Here is a 26,730-nt window from a genome sequence, read left to right on the forward strand (position 1 = left end):
TCTTGCGTCCTAAAGCTGTGCAGTTCAATTTGTTAATTAGGCCCTGTGAATTGTCCTCTCTTGATGGGTAAGTGGGAAGAATAACATGGGTAATGTTTGGTGCAATATAACGCTGAGAATTTCTAGTAATCTCACTCCTAGCTGGTTTCGGAATGGTAGTTTGTTATTTATTTTGTTTTCATTTGTTACTCTCCACCTGTCCGCAATTTAAATTGAGAAGAAAGATACCTAATAAATAATATTTGCCCAAGCAGGGAGTTTTCTTGTATTTTGAATGTTCGGCTGGCAGGTTGTTGAATTACATTTCAGATCCTTTGATAATCACAAATACTTTAGTCATTTGTGTAAGTGACATGATGTGGATCATTTTTAAGTGATGAGAAGTGTTCTATATAATAATGATGGGGAACAATACTCTTATCTATTACTGTAGAACGAGAGCAGATAACGGTCTGATGGGAAACTACAGTTCTGCATGCAGTTCCAGATTGCTTTGAGATCTTCTGTTTAAAGAGAAACCAGAATAGAAAGTCGTATTCTGTACCCTACGTTAAATACAGCTAAATGGTGTGGCACTGATTTCAATGGAACTGAATCGCAAAATTGTAGTAAAACATAGAACCATGACTATGTGCTCATTTTAGAAATCATCCAAAAAAAAAAAAATCCCACTGTGTTTGAAAGAGAGTCCTTATAAATGAGTGGGGATTGGTTAAATCAAGAAATGATGCAACCTGCAGTTTAAAGGCTATAAAATATTATGAAAGGAGTGAATAAGGAGGTGAATGTCTTCCATAGTTATAAAGTTCCAGGAAAAGTGGCAATCTGATGTAATTGAATTGTGGCTAATAAGGACTTAGGAAGGAGTGGTGAGCCTGACTGATGTTTTTAAATTATCTGCACTCGCGTTACTCCGGCAAAATTAGAACAGGTGTGACACAAACTTGTGTATTGTTACGTTGCATTATTCCCTCTGTCTTCCACACCCCATCCCTACTTCCCAGTCCACACAGACAAAAACTAGGCATATCTGTAGGTTTCACCTTCCCCATTCTGCAGCTGTTCTGAGACATCCTGGAGGTTTGGGGTTTGGACAAAAGATAGCTGTGATGTCCAGTTTGTTGAGAGGACATTGAATGCAATGCAGCGTTGGCAGACTGCAGTTTGAAGGTACAATGCAGCGTTGGCAGACTGCAGTTTGAAGGTACAATGCAGCGTTGCACATCCTCGCGTTGGTGTGTGTTATGGAATCTCATTCATGATTCTAGTTATAGAATCACTGAGCTAAAGAGCATAGAAGCAGACACTGTGGCCCATCATATCTGATAGCACACTATCTGATCCCCATAGATGCTAACCCACTTTTCTAGTACTTGACTCGTAGCTTTCTCTGCCTTGATGATTTATGTGTTTGTCCAGATATGTGTTACCAATCGTTCAGGCAGTTCATTCCAGATTCCAACCACCTTTGAGTGGGGACAACAATTGCCTCCTTTTATCCTCACTATACCTTTCTTTAAACCTATATCTTCTGTTCCAGTCAGCTTTATTAAGGGGATTTTTTTTTTTAGGGGGTATCCTGATTGAAATTCTCCTTACTTTCTGTTATATCAGGCCGTACTAATTCTGTCTGCCTCAATTGGGATGCTTCTCATCCTCCTCCATTGTAAGGAAGGCAAGTTCAGCACATCCAATCTCTCCTCATAACCAAAGTGATCCATCCCACGAAACATCCATGAATCTGCACAAGCTGATCTTTAACAGGACCTGTCTTTCCTCAGCCACCCTTTTGCTCTTCATGTACATGTAGAATCTCTTGGGATTTTCCTTTAGCTTACCTTTCAGCTCCATGTCCCCTTTTTGCGCTCCTGATTGCCTCCTATACTTCTACTCCCTGAGGGATTTGCTTGATCCCAACTGCCCAAATCTAGCATATGTCTTATTTTTCCCTCACCAGAGCCTCAACATCTCTTTGTCACCCAGAGTTTCCTACATTTGCCAGCCTTGTCCTTCATCCTTACAGGAACATGCTGACCCTGTGCTCTTGCCATCTCACTAATGAAAGCCTCCCACTTGCCAGCCGACTCCATACCTGCACTAGCAGTCATTCTCTGCAATTTCCCGTCAAATATTTCCAAAATCAGCTTGCCTCAATTTAGGACCTTAACTTGTGAGCCAGATCCTTCTCCATAACTACTTTAAAACTATTGGAATTATGGTCACTAGTCCCAAAGTTCTCCCCCACTCACCCTACCTTGTTCCCTCATTAGCACATGGCATTGGAAGCGATCCAGGGATTACCACCTTCAAGGTCCTGTTTTTTAACCTCTTTCCTAATTCCATTTATTCAGTCTACAGGACCGCATCCCTTTTCCAACCTGTAGCATTCATACCAATGTTCACAACAACCTCCAGTTGTTCACCTTCCCCATTCTGCCGCTGCTCTGAGACATCCTGGACTTGGCACCAGGGAGGCAACACACCATCCTGGAATCCCATTTGCGGTCACAGAATATCCTGCCTGTTCCTTAATTACCGAGTCTCGTATAACTCTAGCCCTGCCTGACTCCACCCTACCCCGCTGTGCCTCAGAGCCACATCTGGCTGCTGTTGCTTTCTCCTGCACAGCCAACCACCCCCAACAGTATCCAAAGCAGTATATGCTTCAGTTTAAACCAGCAGCAGCAGTTCCTTCCTACACTGCAGTGTTTTCCTGGGGGATTGCCACAGGAGATTTCTGCACTCTTTGCTTACTCTTTTTACCTTTTCTGGTGGTCACCCATCTACGTTCTGCCTGCATATATCTCCAAAATTAATGTCCAAAGCAGGGCATAAAATCTTTCCACCGTTTCTGCCAATTGCAGGTCAACAACTGTTTGATGAAGGGAATATAATGTATTTTAGTGCATGCAAGTTTTATAGATTTATTTGCAAAAAAGAAAGAAATGCAGCATCTTTGGAAAGGAGCTGAAGGGTCTGAACCCAAGACATTATCTGTCCATCTCCCTCCACAGATGCTGCATGACCCGCTGAGTTCCTCTAGCTGCTTTTCGACTTTTGCTTCCAGCATCTGACATCCCTTGTGCCACCTTTATAGACTTATTTAATTGATCCACTGAAACCATTTCTGGCATCGCCCGCCTGGTGGGAAAATGGGGATGCAACCAGTGTGAGTTCTATTATCCCCACCATACTCTATACTCTTTATCACCATGGCTGATCAGGACCAGGTTAAATATTAAAAGTTGCACAGCAGCGGCATATCAATGCTGGATGTATCACTGCAGCTTTGAATGTATCACTGCACTACAAAATGTGAAGTGATTTTGCCCACACCCTACTTCCTGGGGGTTAGATCCTTCGGTATTGGAAACATGTAATCTAGCAACAATTCTATTAATGATATAAACTGTCTAAAAATGATCATAATAGTTATAAAGTTGCAGATTGAAATACACTTTTCTAACTTTATTGAATAAGCTGTGATTTTCTTTTTCTATAATTATGCAGTATTTTGGTTTGGCTTATTGTAATTTTAATTTGCATATATGTTAAATTATTTCAGTTTACCTGTAATGTTCTCTTTCTCCCTCCACCTTCCTCACCACCCACACAATCTCATAATTGTCCCTCCGTTTATTTGGATGTGTAAGTAGAGTTCTTTATTTAAACCTTAATAACAGTCAGTACATAGTAAGAATAGCTTCCCTGATCAAAATGCTCCTTTTCCTCAAATTAAAATCAATTTTAGTTTAAGTAACTGTGGACGAAATAAAATAACCTTTGAACCTTTGAACGAGGATAGATTAACTGGCAGTAATTTGCAGTGCTTCGCTATAACTTCTAACCCCAGCTCTCCAGGCTTACTGAGCTCAACCAAAATGTAAAAGTAATGCAGTTTTACTCTGCATAAAGTCGACTTCAAGCCTCAAATGTAGAGTTTGCATAAGTCAGGGTTATATGGTGAAATGGATTTCTTCTGATTGCCACGTCTAGTTAGATCAACAGAGAGAATACATTCAGAATACAACCATGAACATTCTACAAGTTCATGAAGACCTTTTGTAAAGAAGTCGTGCTGTGTGATATTAATGTGCACTGTTCTTCAAGAATATGCCTTGGCTGCCAACCTACTTAAATGACTAGAAGCTAATGCCCAAGCTCAAAAGGTAGAAATCCCTCTGGTCATAAGCATTACTGTTCTCCACACATTCAGTTCCATAAATTGTGATGGATCTTCTGGTCCAAGAGGGGACAGTAACCTGTGACAATTTCCATGAACGGAAAACAGCCCAAGATGTATTTCCCTCCTAAAAGAATTGTTTTGCTTTTGCATGTTAATATCACGCAGCTCAATCTAAACCCATTTGTAACTTCCTTACAAAACACATGTTTCTTTCTTTGCATCCACGGTTATATACAGCTCATCTTTTAAGATTTTATTTTGTTGCACATGGAATTTTGTAATGCATTTTCTTTCTTGTTTCTTGCTATTTTGTTTATTTTAGGATTCAAAATGGGTGGAAGATAAGCAGTTACTTTTTAGAAGCAACCAGGAACTGGTTGAGAAGGTAAATGACGCAATGGCAGTATTTTCACACATTTCTTTAATTCTCCACTTTTTAAATTCCCCCCACATAACTACTTATGCAGACAATTAGTATCGTTACGACTGACTGAGTTAATTCATGGGGAGAAGATAATTGCTAATTGTGGTAATAAACCAAAATATAGTAGCTTGTCCTAGTGAATGGTTGCTTGCTTGAATTTTTCTTATGGAGATCTCCGTTCCATTGATATTTTGTAATTGTTAGGGTACATTTCTTCAGGCAGTATTACAATCAATCTTAATCATCCGAAAGATTAATAGCTTTAACACCTTGTATTCCCGTGCACCCTAAGTATTTGCAAATTAAATCTTGGCTTGAGAGGAGATGCTGAGAACTCTAGCAGACGTGTATGACGTTCACATCTGCTAAATGTGAAAGTCACATTTAATGTGTTAATGATGTTACATTGACATCCTTGAGCTGAGGTTAGTCGTTATTTTTGCCCCGAAACAAATCCAAAGTCTCCTTGATTACATAATGTATCTTAATATCAATATATTTTTCTTATATTTTATCCTTATTTCTTTTTCTATCTATTCTTCTCTGCTTTCTTTGTTCTTGGTCTACCTCTCACCCTTTCATTCATTCATTCCACTGCTCACAACAACCCCTGGGGATTGCATCCATTTTTTTGTCTGTATTAGCTGGAGTTTTGCTCCCTGTTAATATGTTTGGGATTCAGCCACGTTTATGATGGGGAATTGCTGTCCATAATGGAACCTCACCGCTGGGCAGAATGGTGGCATTTGTGAGGTATAATAATGGGGCAAGACGGGTGTTGCAGTGTGTGAGAGAAGTATTTTCATTCCAAATTTATTCCAACTAGTCTTTCATGGTGGAAACAAGCCTTCGTGCCCCCTCCATTTCATTCAAAGCAATGAGTATTTAAATGTTTGAATGAATAGCACTTCCCGGAATAATTTTAAGTTAAGATTGTCGTATGGAGGCCTCCTAATACTCAAGAGTCAAGAGTGTTTAATTGTCATAAGTAATGAAACCTGAACAATGAAATCCTTACTTGCAGCAGCATAACTGGCCTATAAACACAACACTCATAGATAACATAATAACTAAAAATAATCAATAAATTAAATAAAAAAACAATATTGTTGCAAAAAGCCTGAAGTCTTCGGAGCAACCAAGACAGTTCATAGTTTAGTTAGCATTTTTTGTATGGTTGTTGGAAAGAAGCTGTACTTGAACCTGGAGGTCATAGTTTTCAGACTTCCATGTCATATTCTCAATGGCAGGAGTGATATGGGAGTATGGCTAGAGTGGTGTGGGTCCTAGGTGACTCTAGCTGTCTTTTTGAGGTAGTTTATTTTTATTTAGCGAATGCAAAGTCCTTTAGCCAAGCAGTTGCCTCTTGAACAAGCACACCGTGCGGTTGGGCTGCTGCCCCATTTGTGAAGGCTGGCCAAGCAGGGGCCTTGTCCAGTCCTGAATAGCAAAGAAGATCAAAGCCATTGATGGTGTAACGGCCCGCTTCCTCTGTGCCCAACGTGAGTCTCTCGGAGACAGATGACGTCGATGGAGTGTTGGTGGGCGAGGACTTCGATGAGGTGTCACTTGGCTGCAGAGAGGCCTTCAACATTCAGTTGTAGTATTCGGAGAGCAGGTGCAACTGCTAGGTGCTCTTGAGGCTGGTCGTTGTTGCTGCTTTCGGCTTTGGGATAATGACTAGGATTCTTTGACTTGGCTCTCAGGCGTCGTCTTGTAGAATTTAGTCTGCTGGGAGGATCATTGGCTTCCCCAGGCGAGCCTGGGTACTGACGGAGGGCGCGACGAGAACGCTGATCCATTGCCCTCCTATCAATCCCTTTGAAGGGTGGGTAGTACCTGTGTTGGGCCAGGCAGTGTCCACCACCTTCGTTCCTGAGTGTTCGAGGTACTGAACCAGGTCATGATGCAACCAGTCAATCTACTGTGCACCTGTAAAGTTCAAGAGAGTCAGCAAAAAGTCTTGAAAAATATAATGTGTTGTCTCCGCACTTCCACCAATCTTCCAGCAAATCAATATTAGGGATAGTCTCACAGCAGTAAATAGTTAATTTGCAATTAACCTTGAAGAGTAGCGTAGTTATTGCAACAATTTATTACAACCTGAAATAGAATCATGTGTAGGGAGGAACTGAAGATGCTTGTTTACACCAAAGATAGACACAAAATGCTGGAGTAACTCAGTGGAACAGGCAGCATCTCTGGAGAGAAGGAATGGGTGATGTTTCAGGTCAAGACCCTTTTGAAATGCCCTCAACCCGAAACATCACCCATTCCTTCTCTCCAGAGATGCTGCCTGTCCCGCTGTTACTCCAGCATTCTGTGTCTATCTGAAATAGAAACACTTCTTTTTCAATATCCCATGCAACTGCAGTCATTGCCTCGACCTCATCCTACTTCCGATGCATAATGTAATGAATTTATTTAGCTTATTTCAAGCACCTTCATCACTTGCATAGAGGGTTTTTGTTTAAGAGGCTAGAGACTGATTGAAGGGCCACCATTCTTCAGTACACATTTCCAGCCTGTAGTTGTCCTATCTACGTGATCTACTTCAGAAATTCCATAATACATTATGAATCAATGTGTTATGGAGAGATTCTTGCAGGAGCTAAAATTAACTGCAATTAATATGATCTTGAAAAAACTATGCATTGGCCTATCCATGGTAGAACATTTTAATGATGTCCACCAAACTACTTGGTTCTTGCTGCGGTTTAGTGTGTTCATTTTTCAGGATGTGAGGATCAGTTTACTTTGTCATCTGGGAGTTTGTGGGATTCTTCTGAAACATATGCTGTTGAAAACCTGCTGGTATTTCCTCTTCACACTCATGCCAACTGAACTTTAATTTCATTATATTTTTTCAATTTTTGGCGGGTGAGTGAACCGTTGCTTTTGTAGTTGGTTTACTTATTTATTTTATTGTTGTCCCTGAGTGATCCTTGGGCTATTTTCTAACCCACAATAATTGGACAGTGTCAGCATGTAGACTTGTAAGCGCTGGAAGAAAAATGTAACGCGTGGGAGCCCTGATGTGAAAAGGATGCACCCCAAGTCCAAGGCCATGTTTTTAAAAAGGACGCCTGCCACAACCATATCCCAGAACCAAGTCACTATGGACTTTGCACCACCATGGTTGCTATACATACTAAGGTTTTTGTAGTGTTATGGTCTGGTTTACTTAGAATAACAAACAATTTCACTGTCCTCCTGAGTTTCACCAATTGTATTACTCGTTATCACCTTTTCCGCAACCAACATGGACCATTGTGGGCTCCACCTTTCCTTGATCTGGCTTTGATCTGTCTTTCTGCATATCTTTCATTAATTTGTTCTATGTACCTTTTCATATCTCTCGGTTCCCTCTCCTGGACTCTCATTACGAAGAAGGGTCTCAACCTGAAACATCACCTATTCCTTTTCTCCAGAGTTGCTGTCTGATCCGCTGAGTTACTCCAGCTTTTTGCGTCTCTCTTCAGTGTAAACCAGCATCTGCAGTTCCTTCCTACATATTTATAGTTGTTGTTGCATTTAATGTGCCTGTAAAGCTGCAGCAAGTAAAGCATTTCATTATTAATATTCATATCCAGCACATGTGACAAATAAACACTCAGGATCTTGAAAGAGATTTTGATGAAGCAGCAACATGGTGCAAACTGTTTAACATCAACTATTGTAAAAAAGGTTACTTTATAAATGTGGATCAGCTTTGGTTTAGAACCTGCTGGATCAGCTTTGAGTTTCCCCAGCAATTTTGTGTACCTTTGGTTTAGAAATGTTCAGTTGACCAAGCCTAGGCAATCTTATGAAGGAAAAGATTTCTAGGTCATCACTATTAACAATGTGAAGAAATGCTTTTTGGCATCAGGCATATATTTATCTTTGTAATATAAAGAACAGAACACCAGGCAGGTGAATGGAGTTACGTTATAAATCAATCATGATGAGATTAAATGGTGGAACAAGCATAAGAAGGGACCAGAACCCTCTCAATATGCTGTCAGCCCTGTTGAATTCCTCCAGCACTTTGTATTTTGCTCAAGATTTCAGCATCTGCAACCCCTTGCGTTGCCATGAGGCGTTGATTGGCCTCGTTCTGTTCATTCATTCCTCTGGCTCTTTGATAAGGTGATGGTTTTTAAACATTCTGTACTCTAATGGAGGGTCCTGCTCCTGAGGATGTGTGGAGTATGAGGCACACGACCCCCCTAACTATCAACAAAACATTCAGACTCTTTTACATTTATGCATATATACAGTATGTGTGTGCTCAATATTCCAAAGTGGTGAAATGTAACTTTCTGTACAAGCTGGTATTTAGCACCACCATTGTATAGCTGCAAGTTCATGGTTCCTTCCCTGTTATCTATTATTCCTCTACAAGGTTTTTATTTTTTTTTAAACCCATCTAATTCACATTGCCCTCCAGAGTAGAAAATCTGTTCTCCTTATCCAGCCCATCTCCAAACACACAATGAGGTCCTCTCCTAATTGCCATCTGAAATTACTCATAACTAATTCAATTCAGTGGCTAATCAGGACTGGTGATAAATGCTGTTTTAGCCTGTGATATACACATCCTATCAATATATACGTTTTGACAAAAGGAAGTACTTTCTATCTCCCTAATAATTGGCCAGAAATATTTCACCTATTTTTCATGTGCCAAAATATTGTTGCTTTTAAAACTAAATCCAATTGGACCTCAAATTACATTTGTAGAATTGTCCGAATTTCATGTGAAATTGTGTAGGGATGGTTAATACCTGGAATTAGATGAACCTGCATGGCTGCCAACATGTTCTCAGTCTATTCATAGCAGATCCCATCATGTTGCTGTGGAGCAATCAGAGAAAGGTATCTGCCCTTATGCAGAAGCTGGACACGAGAACACATTCTGTGGATGTCACGCAGAAGGCAGAGGCTACATGGGTGAGAAAGAGAGCTCCCACATTCACTCAGCAGGACACACTTGACTGGTCTTTGCCAGGAGGCAGGTCCTCCACACCACGTTCTGAAGACAGTATGTCCTGTTGGTTGTAGCACATCTCTTGGCCTTCAAGTTTTTGATCACCCTACAGTGATGTCTGTCACTGCCCAGCCTGACTAAACCTTCATCGAGAGAGAACTCCAAGCTCGGGAGCATGGCTGAAGGTTTCCTACAGCACGCACCTATCTCAGCCTTGGGAAAACCTGTGCCTACGAAAACCCCCAATCTTATTCCCACCCTCTGTGCACACACCTTTCACCATCCCTATCACCCCATGCTATTCCCCTCCTCCTCCTTCCCTTCTTCTCACTCCGCTGCATACTCCAGGTCCCACTTCCCTGTTTATTTCCCCACTTTACCCTGTACCCTCCACCCAGTCCCTCCCTCCAGTTCTAACCTTCACTCCTCCCTTCCCTATCTGACACCCTTTTATCCTTTAAAAAAAAAAATATCTGACCTTTGTTACTACCTCCACCTAACTGCCAATTGTTCTGTCTCTCCTGTATCTATCTACTAGCTGCCAGACTTTGCCCCATCTTCTCACACTGCCTGTGCATTGTTTGCATGTTCTCCCTGTGTACGCTCAGGTTTCCTGGGTTACCTTCCCAAAGGTGTGCTGGTAGGCTAATTGGCCATCGTGAATTGCCACTTGAGAGATAGTGGCATTGGAATAGGAGAAGAATTAATGAGAATCCGAGAGAGAATATGTTGCAGGGAAATAAAATGGGTGATGAAACTGATGAGATTGCTTTGCAGTTAGCCAATGTGGATCAGATAGGCCATACAGCCTCATGTTGTTTAAAAATATTAATATATTTGCATGATTTCACCTAGAGATGATTTCTAATATGATCGACACCAGATAATATTTTGCACTAAAAAGCAGGTGCGACCTGATTCTTAGCACAAAACCTTTAGATAAGAAACTATGCTTTAGGCCCTACTGACAATGTAACTGCTAAACCTGGTACAAATCTGTGGAATCAGGCAATATTTTAGAAATTTCATTTGTCATAATGAGTGCTGCTTGGTACCGTTAAGAGGTCTAAGTTGTTGGAAGTTAATTGATTCGCCTGAAAATGTGTTCATCAGAAAACACAAGTGAGTAATCTGATTTAGTGTGAACTGACAATGGTATCGAAGTACAGGTTCACCGCCCATTTTCCAGCAACTGGTGATCCGGCACCTACTTTAATCCGGACAAAATTACAAGAGTGTTCTTGAAATCCCCCCTGAAGTCATTCCAAAAACATAGTGCGTATAGTGCGACTGATCTCAACCTAATCGGGACCTCCGCGCATACTGGCGGGTCAAATTTCCCCATATGGCCAAAGCTCTGGAACTCCGGCATGGCCAGAGACAGCAGAACTGTTCCCATAGCCAACTTTTGTAATTGATCGGTGGGTCAAATTTCCTCCCTGCGGCCAGGGCTCTGGAACTCTGCCCGGCCGGAGCTGGCAGATCCGTCCCCATAGCTGACTTTCAAAGCCGACTTTTTGGGCATGTATCTCGGCTCCTCGGTTGTCTGGATGGATTAATCTGGTATCGCTGGACTCCTCTTGCAGACCGTGACCTCTATTCCAGCAAAACAGATAATCCAGAAAGGCCCTGGAAGCAAGGGTCCTGGAAAATCAGTGGTGGGCCTGTATCTACAGTGAATCATATAACCTCATTGTATTGATGCATAGTGATCAGTGTTGGTAAATTTATGTGTGTTTTATTCAAAAGCTTTGTTCAAAATTCCAAATGGTGAATGATTAATCTCTAACACACTGTTTTTTGAACAAGCATCAAAGATCATGGAAATTTGATTATTTTGGATTGCATTGTAGTAACGCTGATCATTGCCCCTGTCCCACTTAGGAAACCTGAACGGAAACCCCTGGAGACTTTGCGCCCCACCCAAGATTTCCATGCGGTTCCCAGAGGTTTTTGTCAGTCTCCCTACCTACTTCCACTACCTGCAACATCCGGCAACCACCTGCAACCTCCGGGAACCGCACGGAAACCTTGGGTGGGGCGCAAAGTCTCCAGAGGTTTCTGTTCAGGTTTCCTAAGTGGGACAGGGGCATAAGTTTCCTAGCTTCATGTGTGTTGCAGCTTTTGCCATGATTTTCAATCCTCAACATCCTCTAGACTTGGTTATTGATGTAATTAATTACAGGGAAAACCTCTTAAGGTTGCAAAATAAAGCATTTGGTCATCAATTAAGCCATGTTATTCGCACAGTACAGACAGCTGAATGGCATTAGGTGGGTTCCAAAATATTTATATCTGCTTCTAACTTTCTTGCAGATTCATAAATTAGAACTCGAAGAGCTCAGACTACAGAATGAAATGCAAGATGCAAAGGACCAGAATGAGCTGCTGGAGTTCAGAATCTTGGAGCTTGAAGTAAGGCATTCCATTTGTAAAGTGTCAAATGGAGTGGAGGTGTTTGAGTCAAAAAGGAGAACCTTTGTATAATGGTGTGGTGTGCAGTCACTTGTCCCCCAGCGTTAATGAACTCTGCCGTTTATCAATGTGTACGTGTTTCACTTTGGAAGAGATGAGAAGCTCTTTCACCGCCTGAGGTTTTGATGTCAGAGAAAGTCTTTGAATACATTACAACAGATTTTAACAGAACCACAAGATGTATGAATAGATTATAATTTATATAAATAGATCTAATTTATATTGAAATATTTTTTGCATTGAATAAAATATTTTTTTTTGCTACTACTTGCGTTCATCATTTCTGTTCCATAACCCTGCATTATTCATCAGCTTATTCGGAGAAGCGAGAATGAGTCTGCTTATGTTATGTGTAAGAAGGAACTGCAGATGCTGGTTTAAACCAAAGATAGACACAAAAAGCTGGAGTAACTCAGTGGGGACAGGCAACATCTTTGGAGAGAAGGAATGGGTGACGTTTCGGGTCGAGATGTCTGAAGAAGGGTCTCGACCCAAAACATCACCCAGTCCTTCTCTCCAGAGATGCTGCCTGTCCCTCTGAGTTACTCCAGCTTTCTGTGTCTATCTTCTGCTTATGTTATCATGCTTCATATACATATTATGTTTCCTAACATACTCTCTTTGCATCCGGATTTTATTTCACTGGGAAGAACCTGGTTGAAAACTAGGTGCTTCACGTCGTGCCCATGTTGTTCCACACATGATTACAATGCATTACACATACACCCCAAAGCTGCATCTGCAAATAAGTTTGGAAGTATAAGCAGCAATATAGTCTGGTCCAACTGCCCCCAAAGTATCTGTGATGCTGAGAAAAAAATCCTGTTGATCTGCCCAAACAAAACAATCTTAAATTCCACGACAAAAGTGTTTCATTCTTTTTGACCAATGTTTGGATTTCAGGGATCTGTGTGCACCAGTTACTTTGCAGTACATCCATTACATTGTTTGAAATCAGAATTCATGGTCCGATCCTTGTTTTATACTAATGTTGTTGCTTTGTACAATAAAATTGATATTCGTGTGGATGTGACTGCATATTTCATGGCTGTGCAGTATCACTAACCTGATAGCTTTGTATTTTTTTGTTGCATGAGCTAATGCGGTCTATTATTTGGCAATCATTTCGGGAGCCACTCTGCTTTTCACCAAGATTCAACCGAAATCCACTTAGTTCCAATATCCTTCTTTTTCCATCTGGTTAATTTCAGTAACATCATCCATAACAAAGTTTCAAAGTAAGTATGGAAAACATAAATTAGATAATAGATAGCGCCAACTTTATAGAAAACAACAGATTGCCAGTTTACAATTATTATTAAATCCTCAAAATAGATGACTCTGATAATCTTGTCGAATGCTGTGATCTGCTGTTAAAAAATAGGTAAGTTAGATCTCTGTGGTATTAATTTATTTCATGCCACACTGTTCATTGTTGTGTAAAATGGTTTATTTGTATGTTTCAAAAATCTTTCCGTAATTATGGTTTAATAACCGCAAAAACACTTATACTGACATTCTGGAAAAATACGCTTAAAATGTGGATTTCAAACATGTTGGAAACCTTACATCTTGAAGAAATGCGATTCCTCCTAAGACAAAGTAGACCAATTCCTAAGGATTTGGTCTCCATTTGTCGACTTCTTACAAGCATATGGTGCAACACAAACGTAGAAACGATCCGTTTCAGGATTGGGTGAATGGTGGTCAAGAATAACAAATAGTTATCTCCCCTTTATTCTTCTGCTTTCTACTTCTTCTTTTCTCTCTATTTTCTTTCTTTTCTCCTTTTCTTTTTCTCACTTTCTGATATCACACACCTCTCTATTTCTTTTCTATTCTCTTTCTGTCTCCTTTTTATTGTTATAAAAAAAATAAAAATAAGAAGCTGTACATGAACTGTAACATGTCAATATATACTAGGTATCTACGGTACCATATTATTGTACTTCTGATAGAATTTAAAAAAATAAATAAATAAAGTTTATTTTTCATACCATTTTAAATATTAATATATAATGTCAAAATTAGTCTGAATTTGAGGAAGTGAAAAACATTGTGTGTGAAATTGTTAACACTGCATATCAAGTTTTTTTTTTAGCGTTCCTAAGTCTTGTGCATAGGTTTGCGTTATGTCTTCATATCTGTACTGTCAAGCTGATCAGATGTTTTTCCTGCTTATAGGAGCGGGAGAGAAGGTCACCAGCTTACAACTTGCACATTTCGGCCTTTTCTGAGACTGGGAGTGCCCTTCAGCTTTACTGTCAGCAGGAGGGCATCAAGGTGAGCTCGATAGTTGTCACAATCTGCTTTGCCTGTGTTTTGATGGCATTAACCTTGACTGCTCAGTGCAGGAGGATGCATGGATGCCTCTACACAGTATTTCAAACACTTGTAAACTGTGGCATCAAAAGCTGACTCTTGCATTATGCAAGCTCCCAAGGCATTCAGGGGCAGGTTCCTGCTCCTCTTTGCATTGCTGAATTGCATTATTCTGCACTCTATGCTACCCTTTTGCTCTGTTGTACTTGAGTTTGACGATTATATTTAAGTGCAGAATACTTGATCTGTTTGGATGGCAAATAAATCAAAGCTTTTCACAAAACTTTGGTACATCTGGCAATGATAAACCTAAACCTGCGTCTCCAACACAAATGGAGATGGTTAGAACTTGTGCTCTGCTAATGCATCTCGCTGTTGTGCTGGTCTCTTAATCCAATAAAGTAGGTGAAAAAAACCCTTTGCCATCTACTCAAAGTAGCTCATGGGTGTTATACATGGTTGATATAGTATTTTGACGATGTTTACAGTGCACAAATTACTGGCCACGTGTCCTCCATTTCAATATAACAAATACTTAATTGAGTTGTGGAACAGATCCCATTTGCAACCAAGTATTGGTTGGTGTTGGGTTTGGGTTGATAATACTGTTGTGAAGTGCCTTAACACATTTTGGCATATGAAGGATCTCAAAAACTGTTGGTGTATCATTGATTCTGTCAATGCTTTGTGCTTTGCTTTCTCCAGGAAGAGGGATAATATTTGCCTCCCTCCCTTAGGCTGCCTTGGGTACATTGAGGGGATCCTATGGAAATTGCCCTTTGTGGCCTTAAAATTCTTCGGAAGAATTCACATCAGCTGACAACTAGCTAGAGCTCCTTCAAAATCATTGAAACCACTCACAACTGTTACTTCTGCAGAGGCTAAATATTTCTGCAAGTTGTTTCAATCCCTGCAAAAATTTCACTTCCTAAGGTCTGGTAGTATGATATAAGGGGTAAGCCATTTAGAACTGAGATGAGGAAAAACTTGTTTTCACAGAGTTGTGAATTTGTTGAATTCTCTGCCTCAGAAGGCAGTGGAGGCTGATTCACAGGATGCATTCAAAAGAGAGTTAGATAGAGCTCTTTGGGCTAGTGAAACCAAGGGATATGGGGAGAATGCAGGAACGGGACACTGATTGTAGATGATCAGCCATGATCACATTGAATGGCGGTGCAGGCTCGAAGGGCCGAATGGTCTACTCCTGCACATATTTTCTATGTTTCTATGATATGAATCAGTGTTCATTCTGTGTCTCGCCATGTGGTTATCAATTAAAGACCCCCTCACAGATAGACAGTAAAAATGCATACACCTTAGAAAAGCAATTAATAATGAATCCTCTGCAGTGCTATAAACCAAAGATAATCACATTACTCTTAGTTTTAATTAACAGATCTCTCCTTTTGATATTCCAGTCATTGCAAATTTCTAATTCTTTATTAATGATGTGAATTCTTTCTTTCAGGATGTGATAATTCCTGACCTAATGAAGAAACTTGATATCCTAGGAGATAATGGGGTAAGACTAATTCAGAAAATGGAAATCAGCCTGGAGCATATACATCATTTTTACTCCTAGCATCACATATTGTTTGTGCCTTTCATCTGTCTTGTTTGTGACCCCCTTAGTTCCTTAATCTGCGACAAAATCTGATTAAAGCTGAATGTAAATCTATCACCTTTAAATGCTCGAAAGTAATTCTCAAAGGACTAAGTAAGTGATTACACATGAAATGAAACACTTTTAAATGTTATGCCATTGAGGCTTTCTCAGATCAAGTGTCACATGATAGGTTTCTGTCATTTTTCCCAGAAATGTCGCTTTCATTTCCCTTTTTTAGTTTAGTTTAGAGATACAGCGTGGAAACATGCCATTCGGCCCACCGAGTCCGCACCGACCTGCGATCCCCGCACATTAACACTATCCTACCCACACTAGGGATAATTTACACATACACCAAGCCAATTAACCTACATACCTGTACGTCTTTGGAGTGTGGAAGGAAACCAAAGCTCTCAGGGAAAACCCACGCGGTCACGGGGAGAACGCACAAACTCCGCACCCGTAGTTGGGATCGAACCCAGGTCTCTGGCGCTGTAAGGCAGCAACTCTACCGCTGCGCCATCGTGGCCGCCCTTAAGTTTAGTTTCTATAATTCCATTTCTGTTACCCTCAACTTCTGCCCCAATGAACAGGTAATGTTCAGACATCCCTGAGTTAAAGACCAATGCTCCAGGAAGTGCATTCACGCCATTGGAAACAGCATTTTCTAATACTGTACTAACCATTCTAAAGTTGGCATGAAGGAGTAAATGGTGCAATTCTGAAAAAGTCTCGCAACTCTCCTGATGTAAAATGTATTTCTCCACCAAGTGGCACACATTTCTGGTCATCATCTTATTGCTATTTCTGGGATTTGCACTAATTAGTTAGGACATTTCCGACAGTACAAAGGTCACTCTTTAGTGGCAGTCCATTGGAGATAAAGCACATTAGTATGTCCTGATGTCTTTTGAAGTGGACTTAGAACAGTAATGGCGAGTTCTCACGGTGCGACCTGAAGCAAGATGTCACCCGAGTGAAGTGGTCGTGGTCCAGCACGAGTTCCGCACGATAAAGTGTTCCCACGATAAAGAGTTCCCACGGTACTCGGCAATTCTGTCATTTGTGCGACTGACTTGTCCGTCTCCCGATCTTTCCCGTTAATCGTGAATGAACATCGTGGACTGTAGTGTAGTTAATCACGTGGCACAAATGATGTCACTTTTTTTTCACACGCTATATAAATATCCTCCGTTCGTAGAATTGTCTCATTTGCAGACATGCCTATACAAAGTTGGTTCGAGTACAGGCTGGTTGTTATTTTCATTGACGTGCTGTATGCATTAGCGCAACATGTGTATCGAAAACGCTTGCGTGAAGGCAGAAGGGTGAGATTAATTAAAAAGATAATTAAGAGGAAGTCTCACTGGGTTAAGCCCATGTTTCAACGGAGACCTCAATTAGGACAATATGAGCAACTGCTTAATGTGCTGTGCGAAGAGGATAAAAGTGCATTCAAAAACTTTGTCAGAATTTCACCCGAGCTCTTTAATGAGTTAAAGAATAATTTGGGACCTCATGCATAATTTATTTTATGGCTCTAAAAGAGATGATTCCCACTTCAAACGAAGAGGGTGTAAAAGCTGTCTGCCACTACTTTTACATTGCAGCTGCAGGGAACAGACAGACTTATAAGATAAATTAAAGGTGACTGCAAAAACAGCACTTTTACATCTGTAGCATTGTATGTTTTAAAATCATGGATAACATTAAATTGTTCTCCTGTACATAAACTAATATATTGTTATAGTTACTCACATGAGCACCGGGGATACTCAGCAGCCTTCGTCTCCAGCAGGTTGCGCTTTCTCTCCCTATTTCTATAATCCTCTCTGGATTTGTCATAGAGAATCTCATTGAATTGGTACCACTCCACCAGTTCACCCTCTTGTTCCCTGTTGAAGTTATATGGCTTTACCTTCTGCCATCTAACCTTTATGTTCTCGTCTGCTGAGAATATTGTGGAGGCAACAGCTACTGGGGAGGCAATCTCAAATCCACCTTGATCACCCTCTCCCTGCTCCAAGGAGCCCACAGGCAGTGGTATCTCTGGCATCTCCTCTTGCCTCTCCACCTGTCTCTCTTGCTGAGTTTCCTCCTCATTTACCTGCATGGCTAAAAACTTTCCGACTTTCTTTGACCCCTTTCTTTGCGATTTTCTGAGAGGCATCTCTGCAAGTCTTACTGTGAAAAAGATTCTCAAACAATGACAATTAGGTGGGACATCCTCGATGGACACATGGTCCATTGGCGATATTGAGACCACCTCTTTTACTCACCTTATGTCCCTTCTGTCCAGCTTCCGGGTTTACCGTTCGCAGGAGTTCCCACGGTATTCGCAAGTGTCATTACGGATATCGCACGGATATCGCACTGGCATCTGCGACCATACAATGTTGCAACGCTGCTCAAGACACTCTTGGAGAAATTCCAAAATGTTTGAATTTTCTCCCGACCTTACCAAGTCACACGACTACCTGCCGTTAGCGCCACGGAGGTCCTCGGTGGTCCACGAATGCCGTACTGCTATCGCAGAAGGTTCCCACGATGTTAAATCTTGTTAGGTCTTGCTTCAGGTCGCACAATGAGAAAGCCCTTTAAAGGACTTAGAAAAATGAGGCTGGAGAAGGGTCCCGACCTGAAATGTCACCTATTCATGTTCTCAAGAGATGCTGCCTGACCTGCTGAGTTACTCCAATATTTTATGTCTTTTGTTTTAGAAACTTAAAGGACCTATTTTGTCATTTATGCATGTGTAATATGTGTTATAACTCTGATTATGTAGAATTTAGTTTGAAATGAGACAGTGAGGAGCAGTTAACTGTTCATCTTATAGTTTCTACTTGGCAAGTCAAAACAAGCTGTGAATTTAAAATTGGAATGGTGTTCTGGTAAATTCAGTTTCAATATTTTGCCCGTCTTTGTATTTCAGAATCTAAGAAATGAAGAACAGGTTGCAGTAATTCAAGCTCGAACTGTGCTTTCACTGTGTGAGAAGGTACACATCCAAATCATTGTTCAGGAAAGCAGGAGGTGCATTCATCTCTTGACACTGTTCAACATATGTTAATCTCTATCCTGAAATAAAGTTGTTCATCTTGTCTGTCACCAATCTTGGCACAATACGTTTTTGATGAGGTTTTCTTTTTGAAAAGCAACGTTGGTGATCATGAGTTGGTAATTTTATTGCCTTGTTTCCCAATGAGCAGGTTGTAGAGTCCTCAATCCATGTAAATTATTTGCACAGATGGACGTTCTTGAGAGTTGACCCTGAGGTCAATCAAGTTGTAGGCTAGAGACTCTAAATAGGTCATGATCAAACCCTGGCATTAAATGTGTGTGTAAAAATGGCAGTCAGTGACTGCCAAACCTGAACTTACACGTACAGGTCCAGCACCTTTGAACCTGGATAATATTACATGAGTGCACTTGAAATTCCCTCATCTCCCCCCCCCCCCCCCCCCCCCCCCCGCTCCACCAGAAGTCTCCTCAAAAATATGGTGCCTAGGCCAGGAGAGGTGGCAGATCTCAAACTCATTAGGCCTTTCGTGGCTGATCGATGGGTGGAAATTGCTTCCTGCAGCCGGGCCTCTGGAGCTTTGGCCTGGCCAGAGCCGGCAGATCTGTTCCCATAGCTGACTTGCCTGGTCGAGTTTGCGGGCTGCTTTCCCGGCCTCCTGGTGGCCTAGGTAGACCTTTCCAGTACTGTTAGACTCCTCTCGGAGGCCTGCATTGGACAGCTGGGCTGGGGGCGCGCATTTATGGCAGATTCAAATGTCATTAGAAACGGGAATAGTCCCCGAGGATTGGCGTACTGCGCATGTTGTTCCATTGTTTAAAAAGGGTTCTAAGAGTAAACCTAGCAATTATAGACCTGTTAGTTTGACTTCAGTGGTGGGCAAATTAATGGAAAAGATACTTAGAGATAATATATATAAGCATCTGGATAAACAGGGTCTGATTAGGAACAGTCAACATGGATTTGTGCCTGGAAGGTCATGTTTGACTAATCTTCTTGAATTTTTTGAAGAGGTTACTAGGGAAATTGACGAGGGTAAAGCAGTGGATGTTGTCTATATGGACTTTAGTAAGGCCTTTGACAAGGTTCCTCATGGAAGGTTGGTTAAGAAGGTTAAACTGTTGGGTATAAATGCAGGAATAGCAAGATGGATTCAGCAGTGGCTGAATGGGAGAAGCCAGAGGGTAATGGTGGATGGCTGTTTGTCGGGTTGGAGGCAGGTGACTAGCGGGGTGCCTCAGGGATCTGTGTTGGGTCCTTTGTTGTTTGTCATGTACATCAATGATCTGGATGAAGGGGTGGTAAATTTGATTAGTAAGTATGCAGATGATACCAAGATAGGGGGTGTTGTGGATAATGAAGAGGATTTCCAAAGTCTACAGAGTGATTTAGGCCATTTGGAAAAATGGGCTGAAAGATGGCAGATGGAGTTTAATGCTGATAAATGTGAGGTGTTACACCTTGGCAGGACAAATCAAAATAGGACGTACATGATAAATGGTAGGGAATTGAAGAATACAGTTGAACAGAGGGATCTGGGAATAACCGTGCATAGTTTCTTGAAGGTGGAATCTCATATAGATAGGGTGGTAAAGAAAGCTTTTGGTATGCTAGCCTTTATAAATCAGAGCATTGAGTATAGAAGCTGGGATGTAATGTTAAAATTGTACAAGGCATTGGTGAGACCAAATCTGGAGTATGGTGTACAATTTTGGTCGCCCAATTATAGGAAGGATGTCAACAAAATAGAGAGAGTACAGAGGAGATTTACTAGAATGTTGCCTGGGTTTCAACAACTAAGTTACAGAGATAGGTTAAATAAGTTAGGTCTTTATTCTCTGGAGCGCAGAAGGTTAAGGGGGGACTTGATAGAGGTCTTTAAAATGATGAGAGGGATAGACAGAGTTGATGTGATCAAGCTTTTCCCTTTGAGAATAGGGAAGATTCAAACAAGAGGACATGACTTCAGAATTAAGGGACAGAAGTTTAGGGGTAACATGCGGGGGAACTTCTTTACTCAGAGAGTGGTAGCGGTGTGGAATGAGCTTCCAGTGGAAGTGGTGGCGGCAGGTTCGTTGGTATAATTTAAAAATAAATTGGATAGGCATATGGATGAGAAGGGAATGCAGGGTTATGGGAAGAGTGCAGGCAGGTGGGACTAAGGGAAAAAAGTTGTTCGGCACGGACTTGTAGGGCCGAGATGGCCTGTTTCCGTGCTGTAATTGTTATATGGTTATATGGTTATTCGGCAAATCTTGGATCAGCGGGGATTGGCCTGGTAGTCCTGCAGGATAAGTGGCGATTTGCCCCGTGGGTTGCCGCTGATCCAGCCCTCATTCTGACTTCCAAGAGCAACTCGTTAACTGGCACCCGAGCTGCCCATGCATCAAATATAAGTTTCGCTGTAAAATTAATTTACATTTAATATTTGTTTTATTTAAGTTTCTAGCATTCCACGGTGCTTCAGAGACATGGGAGGGATATAATTAGTGGGTCAGAAGATTTGTTGTAACATTATTAAGTGACCTCTGCTAGTCCGGCAAAACGGATAATACGGCAAGGCTCTGGAACCAAGGATGCCGGAAAATTGGTGGGGGACCTGTACTTGTTCAAACTCAAGTGATCTAATGCTCAACAAAAAGTCGCTAGAGATTCTGTGATCTTTGAAAATTGGCAGAATCTCTGGGTCAAGTGTAAAATGTTCAGGTCTGCAAGTATAGGCTGATGACTCTGGATTAAACTGTGCAAAAGACAGTTTGCAACAAAGTTATTGAACACTCTGCAGCATGACCACTCACTTTCAGTCTAAGCATCAGCTGTTTGTCTTCTTTGTTCAAACATTTTAAATTATGTTTGTACTTATGTATTTATCTGCTGTAAGGACTGCAATTAATTGGTGTGGCAAACTAAGGGCATTCGTCACCACCATTTCACTGTGAAACTTGATGGTGTGGATCAGCTGTGACGAGCTTGGCCCTGTTAGATTATACATGCATAATCCAACCATATTGCACCTACACCTTTATTGAGTGTTAAACATTTTTTTTCATCTATATTGTGTGTTTGTTCATCCATCTCAGCATGACAACAATTGAGGTTGAGAAAAATTGCTTTTGTATGACCATGAGGTTCTGCTCAACATTGGGAATTGAATGAATGGGAAAGGCGTTCTTTGTAACTTTACATGATACTCACAGGACTGTGCACTACATGGCCATGCATCTTCACGACTGATGTTATTTTTACTGCTTCACAGCAATACAGATTAAAATATCCCAATGCACTTACGAAGAGCATTATCAAATAATATTTGAAACTGACCCACGTCAAGTTTCTAAGTAGTAGCTAAATGTTTGGTAAAAGATGCTGACTTTAAGGAACGATAAGAGAGGAGCAGAAATGCAGAGAGAGGGGGAGTTTTGGAGGGAATTTTGCAGATAAGAGCCAAGGTGCATTGGTGGAATGATGCAAAATAAAGATGCACAAATTGCAACCATGCCGTCTGGCCTCTCTGTTGCTGCATCCCTTTTTAAACGGTATTCTTTATCAGTAAGATTAAACGAGAACTTACCAGTTTGAAGTTTGATCTTTTTTTTATGAGGAGTTACGATGAGGGAATACGTGAAGAAGAACCCCGCGCATGCGCGTCAATCTTCAAAGCAGCGGTGTGAAATCACAGATAATAGTGACTGAAGTATAATAGTAAGATGAGAGAAGACTAGAACTATCAGATGACCTTAATGAGGGCTGGGAGCGTAGGGCACGTAGTCCCTCATCATAACTCTTCATAAAATAAAGATCAAACTTCAAACTGGTTAGTCGTTTAATCTTACTATTTTACTTCGGAGTCACGTGAGTGACTACGTGAAGATTTCAAAGCTCTGTGATTTCATGCCGTGAGAAACGAGTCTACACAACCACAACTGCTTCATTGACAAATGAGGGAAAAAACATTCATAATGCATACAGTCATGACATCGATTTAAAACATGCTGATGCTGTTAATGAAGTAATAATAATAGTAACACCTCCCTGGTGGATCTATAAATAAATAAAACGTAAATAGAGTTGACAAATACCCTTGGTCTGGCATTGGGTTATTATAAAATATTTGGAAAACCCGTTCGTTATCTACCATGCTGCAGCCGTTAGGATGTGATCCATCGGAACGTAAATAACCCTTGCTGCCGATGTTGCAGCAGCTCTGGTGCAGTGAGATCTGGAAACAGTATCTACTCCTGCATTGATCAACCCCGTTTTTTGGGGGGGTTTTTTAAATCCCTGGAAATCGTCTGACCAGATACGTTTTATAACGTTTTTTGTGTAATAACAAGCATTGCAAGTTCAGAGCCTTGAAAAAGCTCTTGGTGACCTTGACATAATAGTTGTATATGTGTGCCCTCACATAGCCAAAGGTCCCTGGGTATGCCTTGAACTTATTCTGAGACCTGACACCCCTTCTGCTGTGCTTAAGTAATTATAAACATAAAATAATATATTTTATTTACAGATGTAATCATCCTGTCCCTTCGCAATATGTAGCGACTGAACCTGTTGCACTAAACTATCTTATGAGAGCCGGCCAAACCCAAGGATGTAACTGGAGCCCCCTTGTGAAATAGTGTTAACACAGTGTCAGTATCCCATACTGCATTGTATTTATCCTGGGAGAACTTGTGTTAAAGATATCCTTTACAAACTCGATATCCGGGGTGAACCCGACAGAGTGGGTCCTGTTTGCTGCAGTAAAAATGATGAGAAAGCACGTTGGCACAGTTAATGGCCCTATCACTTAAAATATTGTCAAAAGACCAATTAAAATGAACTCCAAGATGTCAGTAATCTGTACCGTTTTAAATGGAACATTAGCATTAAACAACACTTCCAATTTCCTGCAGAGAAATGTACTGCTTTTCCTTTTTTTGGTGCTATCTCAGCACTCTGGAGTGAACCCATACAAGGATAAGTGTGCCAACCCCAGCCGTAGGGCAGTCTATTCAGATACTGCAGAGCATAAATTGATTTTAACATGCAACGGCTGATTTCCCGAGCCATAGCCTCTTATAAGGTTGTCTTATTATTCCCGACAAATTGGGAATTTAAGGTGCATAGGCCAATCAGACAGTAGGAAACCTAAAGCGGGATCTTGATGACTTTATTTGAAGACCCGACTGACGAGGCAAAATGGAGGAAGATATAAAAAACCATTCCTCCTCCTTGTAGCGAGAATGCATCTTTCGCTACTGTTATGCCACATATTTTTGCAACCTGTGAATAAGCATGACAGCAACATATCGATATATGGTGTTCCATTGAATCCAAATTCATAAATACTGTGTTGTGCAACACCCATTCTGTGTTGTCATGATCTGTACTTGATGATACACCTGTGGCAAATGAGATTAGGTAAAACCATTACAGGATACTTTACTTTTACTTGACTGCACCCATGTGACCAACATATGCCACCATCATAGTGTATCAACCTGAAATTGAGCATGCAGAATATGCATATTTGCTCAGTCACTCTTTAAACCATAGAATGCATGTAGGGTCTATAAATAGTTGATACCAATAACTGAAGAATTGGTAAATCATGCTAATCTCCTCCACATCCAAACTGGAGATGACCTTCGCAATATCCCACATTAGGCCATTAGCATTATTTTTGAAATATAACTGTAATATTTACTGACCAACTGCTGGAACAATGCTGCATACTCTTTGTACATCATAGTGACTTTGGTAGCTTCAGCTAGTACAATACAATACAATATAATACCGTTTTATTCCTCACATTGCACATAAAGTGCAAGTGAAAATGAATTTCAGCAGCAGCAGCAGTAATATCATCAGTGTATTAACAATGACATACATGGCACTTTAGAGTTTGCCATTTAGCATGATGTCAATTCTCCCCCTTGCACAGCCTAATCACAGCTATTATATTGCCAATTAGTCTTAATGAGTAGAGGCTGATTCTAACCACAAGGCTGTTACCAGATCTCTATTAACTGCAATCTGTTGCCCAGGGCGGCTTTATAGGCCAATTAATAGTGAAAAGGTAAATCCAAAATGACCAACAAGTCTATTTGGTAACAACTGAATTTAACTGTATAGAAGAGCCCAATTTCTTAAATATAGTTTGAGACTCCAATGATCCCTGTAAATGGGAACACCCTATGAAAATCAGTTGTTAATTAGCCATCTTTCATAATGACCAGGGCACGCCTGTCATCATTTTGTGCCTGCCTTAAATGACAACTCTGGCCCAATTTCCGAGCCTGTCTTGCAAGACAATCCTGGCCACAATACAATTATTGCCGCAATTCTGGACCTGCGTTGAAAAACAACTCTGACCATTATACCAAGCCTGTTTCGAAGGCAGTCCTGGCCAAAATAATGAGCCTGCATCAAAACACAATTCTGGCCCAATTCCAACCTGATTGGAATGCTATTATTGTCCAGTTTTACATGATTAGATGCCTCTAAGAGATGATTATGTCTTAATCATTCATGTATTGTGCAATCAAGTGTAAATCTTACCAACTTGTAAGTGGTCCTTAGTTGCAGAGTAGAACTGAACAACGTATGTATAATTCATTCATCATACAGGAATACATTGACAGATACTACAGCTTTGTCCAAATTTATACAGATGCATCAAAAGATTCAGTAGATAAAGTAGGAGTAGCATTTATTGTACCAGAATTTCACATCAAAGTAGGGAAGAGGATCAATAATGAGGTCTCAGTATACACAGGTGAAATGATTGCAATATTGTTAGCGGTACTGTGGGTCGAGGATACCAGGCCTTTAAGGACAGTTATTTGTTCAGATTCAAGTTTAGCAATAAAGAGTTTACAGCACAGCCATTCAGACAGTAGACCAGACATTTTGATTGAAATACAACAAACACTATTCAGAAGTCAAATGATGGGGCTTACAGTCATATTTTTATGGGTACCAGCACACATTGGCATTAGAGGAAACAAAATGGCAGATAAGGTGGCAAAAGAGGTAACAAAAAGAAGTAAGATTGATTTAAGTATTAACATAGGTAAAACTGAAATCAAAGACATTATTAAGCAAGGACTGAAGGAAAGATGGCAAAAGCAATGGGAGGAAGAGCGGAAAGGACGGTGGTTCTACAGAGTCCAGAGGAAAGTGGGAGAAATGAGATGTGCAGGAAAAAACAGAAAAGAGGAGACAGTAATTTCAAGAATCAGATTTGGACACACTGGTCTGAACAGTACACTTTTTATAATAGGCAAGCATAATACAGGCAGATGTGAATACTGTGGGCAAGAAGAGACAATAGAGCATGTCATTATACATTGTGAGAGGTATGAGGAAGAAAGAAGACAAATGAGTGAACGATTCAGAAAAGAAAAAGTACAATTTGATTTAATAGATATTTTACAAAAGAATTCATATAAGTGCTATCAAATCCTATTGCTTTTTCTCAGGGTAACCAATTTGTTCGGAAAGATATAGGTTATTAGTATATAAGTTATAATGTTATTTGATCCACATTCCATACCAGTTGGTGGCGGTAATGCACTAAAAAGTTGTTTGCTAACCGCCAAAAAAAACTACATAGAAGAAGAAGAAGAGTAGAACTGGTAGAGTATATGGAGCCTCTGGCCCGCTTTCATGCTGCCACCAGCTACAGTGAACCACTTACTGCCGATGAAGACGTGTGGTGTGTTGTTGCCGAAACGAT

The 26,730-nt window shown here is 40.7% G+C and overlaps 1 protein-coding gene across 2 annotated transcripts in view; it reads left to right on the top strand.

Moving 5' to 3' along the window:
* The window catches only part of jakmip1 (janus kinase and microtubule interacting protein 1), a 334,448-nt gene that overhangs the window by 254,545 nt on the left and 53,173 nt on the right, over positions 1-26,730 (top strand). For both annotated transcript variants that reach the window (XM_033021201.1, XM_033021210.1), the window contains exons 13-17: positions 4,509-4,571; positions 11,899-11,997; positions 14,242-14,340; positions 15,848-15,901; positions 18,918-18,983. In XM_033021201.1, the coding sequence (XP_032877092.1) occupies positions 4,509-4,571; positions 11,899-11,997; positions 14,242-14,340; positions 15,848-15,901; positions 18,918-18,983 (381 nt within the window). The remainder of the gene's footprint in view (positions 1-4,508; positions 4,572-11,898; positions 11,998-14,241; positions 14,341-15,847; positions 15,902-18,917; positions 18,984-26,730) is intronic.

This window comes from Amblyraja radiata, chromosome 1 (genome assembly GCF_010909765.2).
Source record: "Amblyraja radiata isolate CabotCenter1 chromosome 1, sAmbRad1.1.pri, whole genome shotgun sequence".
NCBI classification, from domain to species: Eukaryota; Metazoa; Chordata; class Chondrichthyes; order Rajiformes; family Rajidae; genus Amblyraja; species Amblyraja radiata.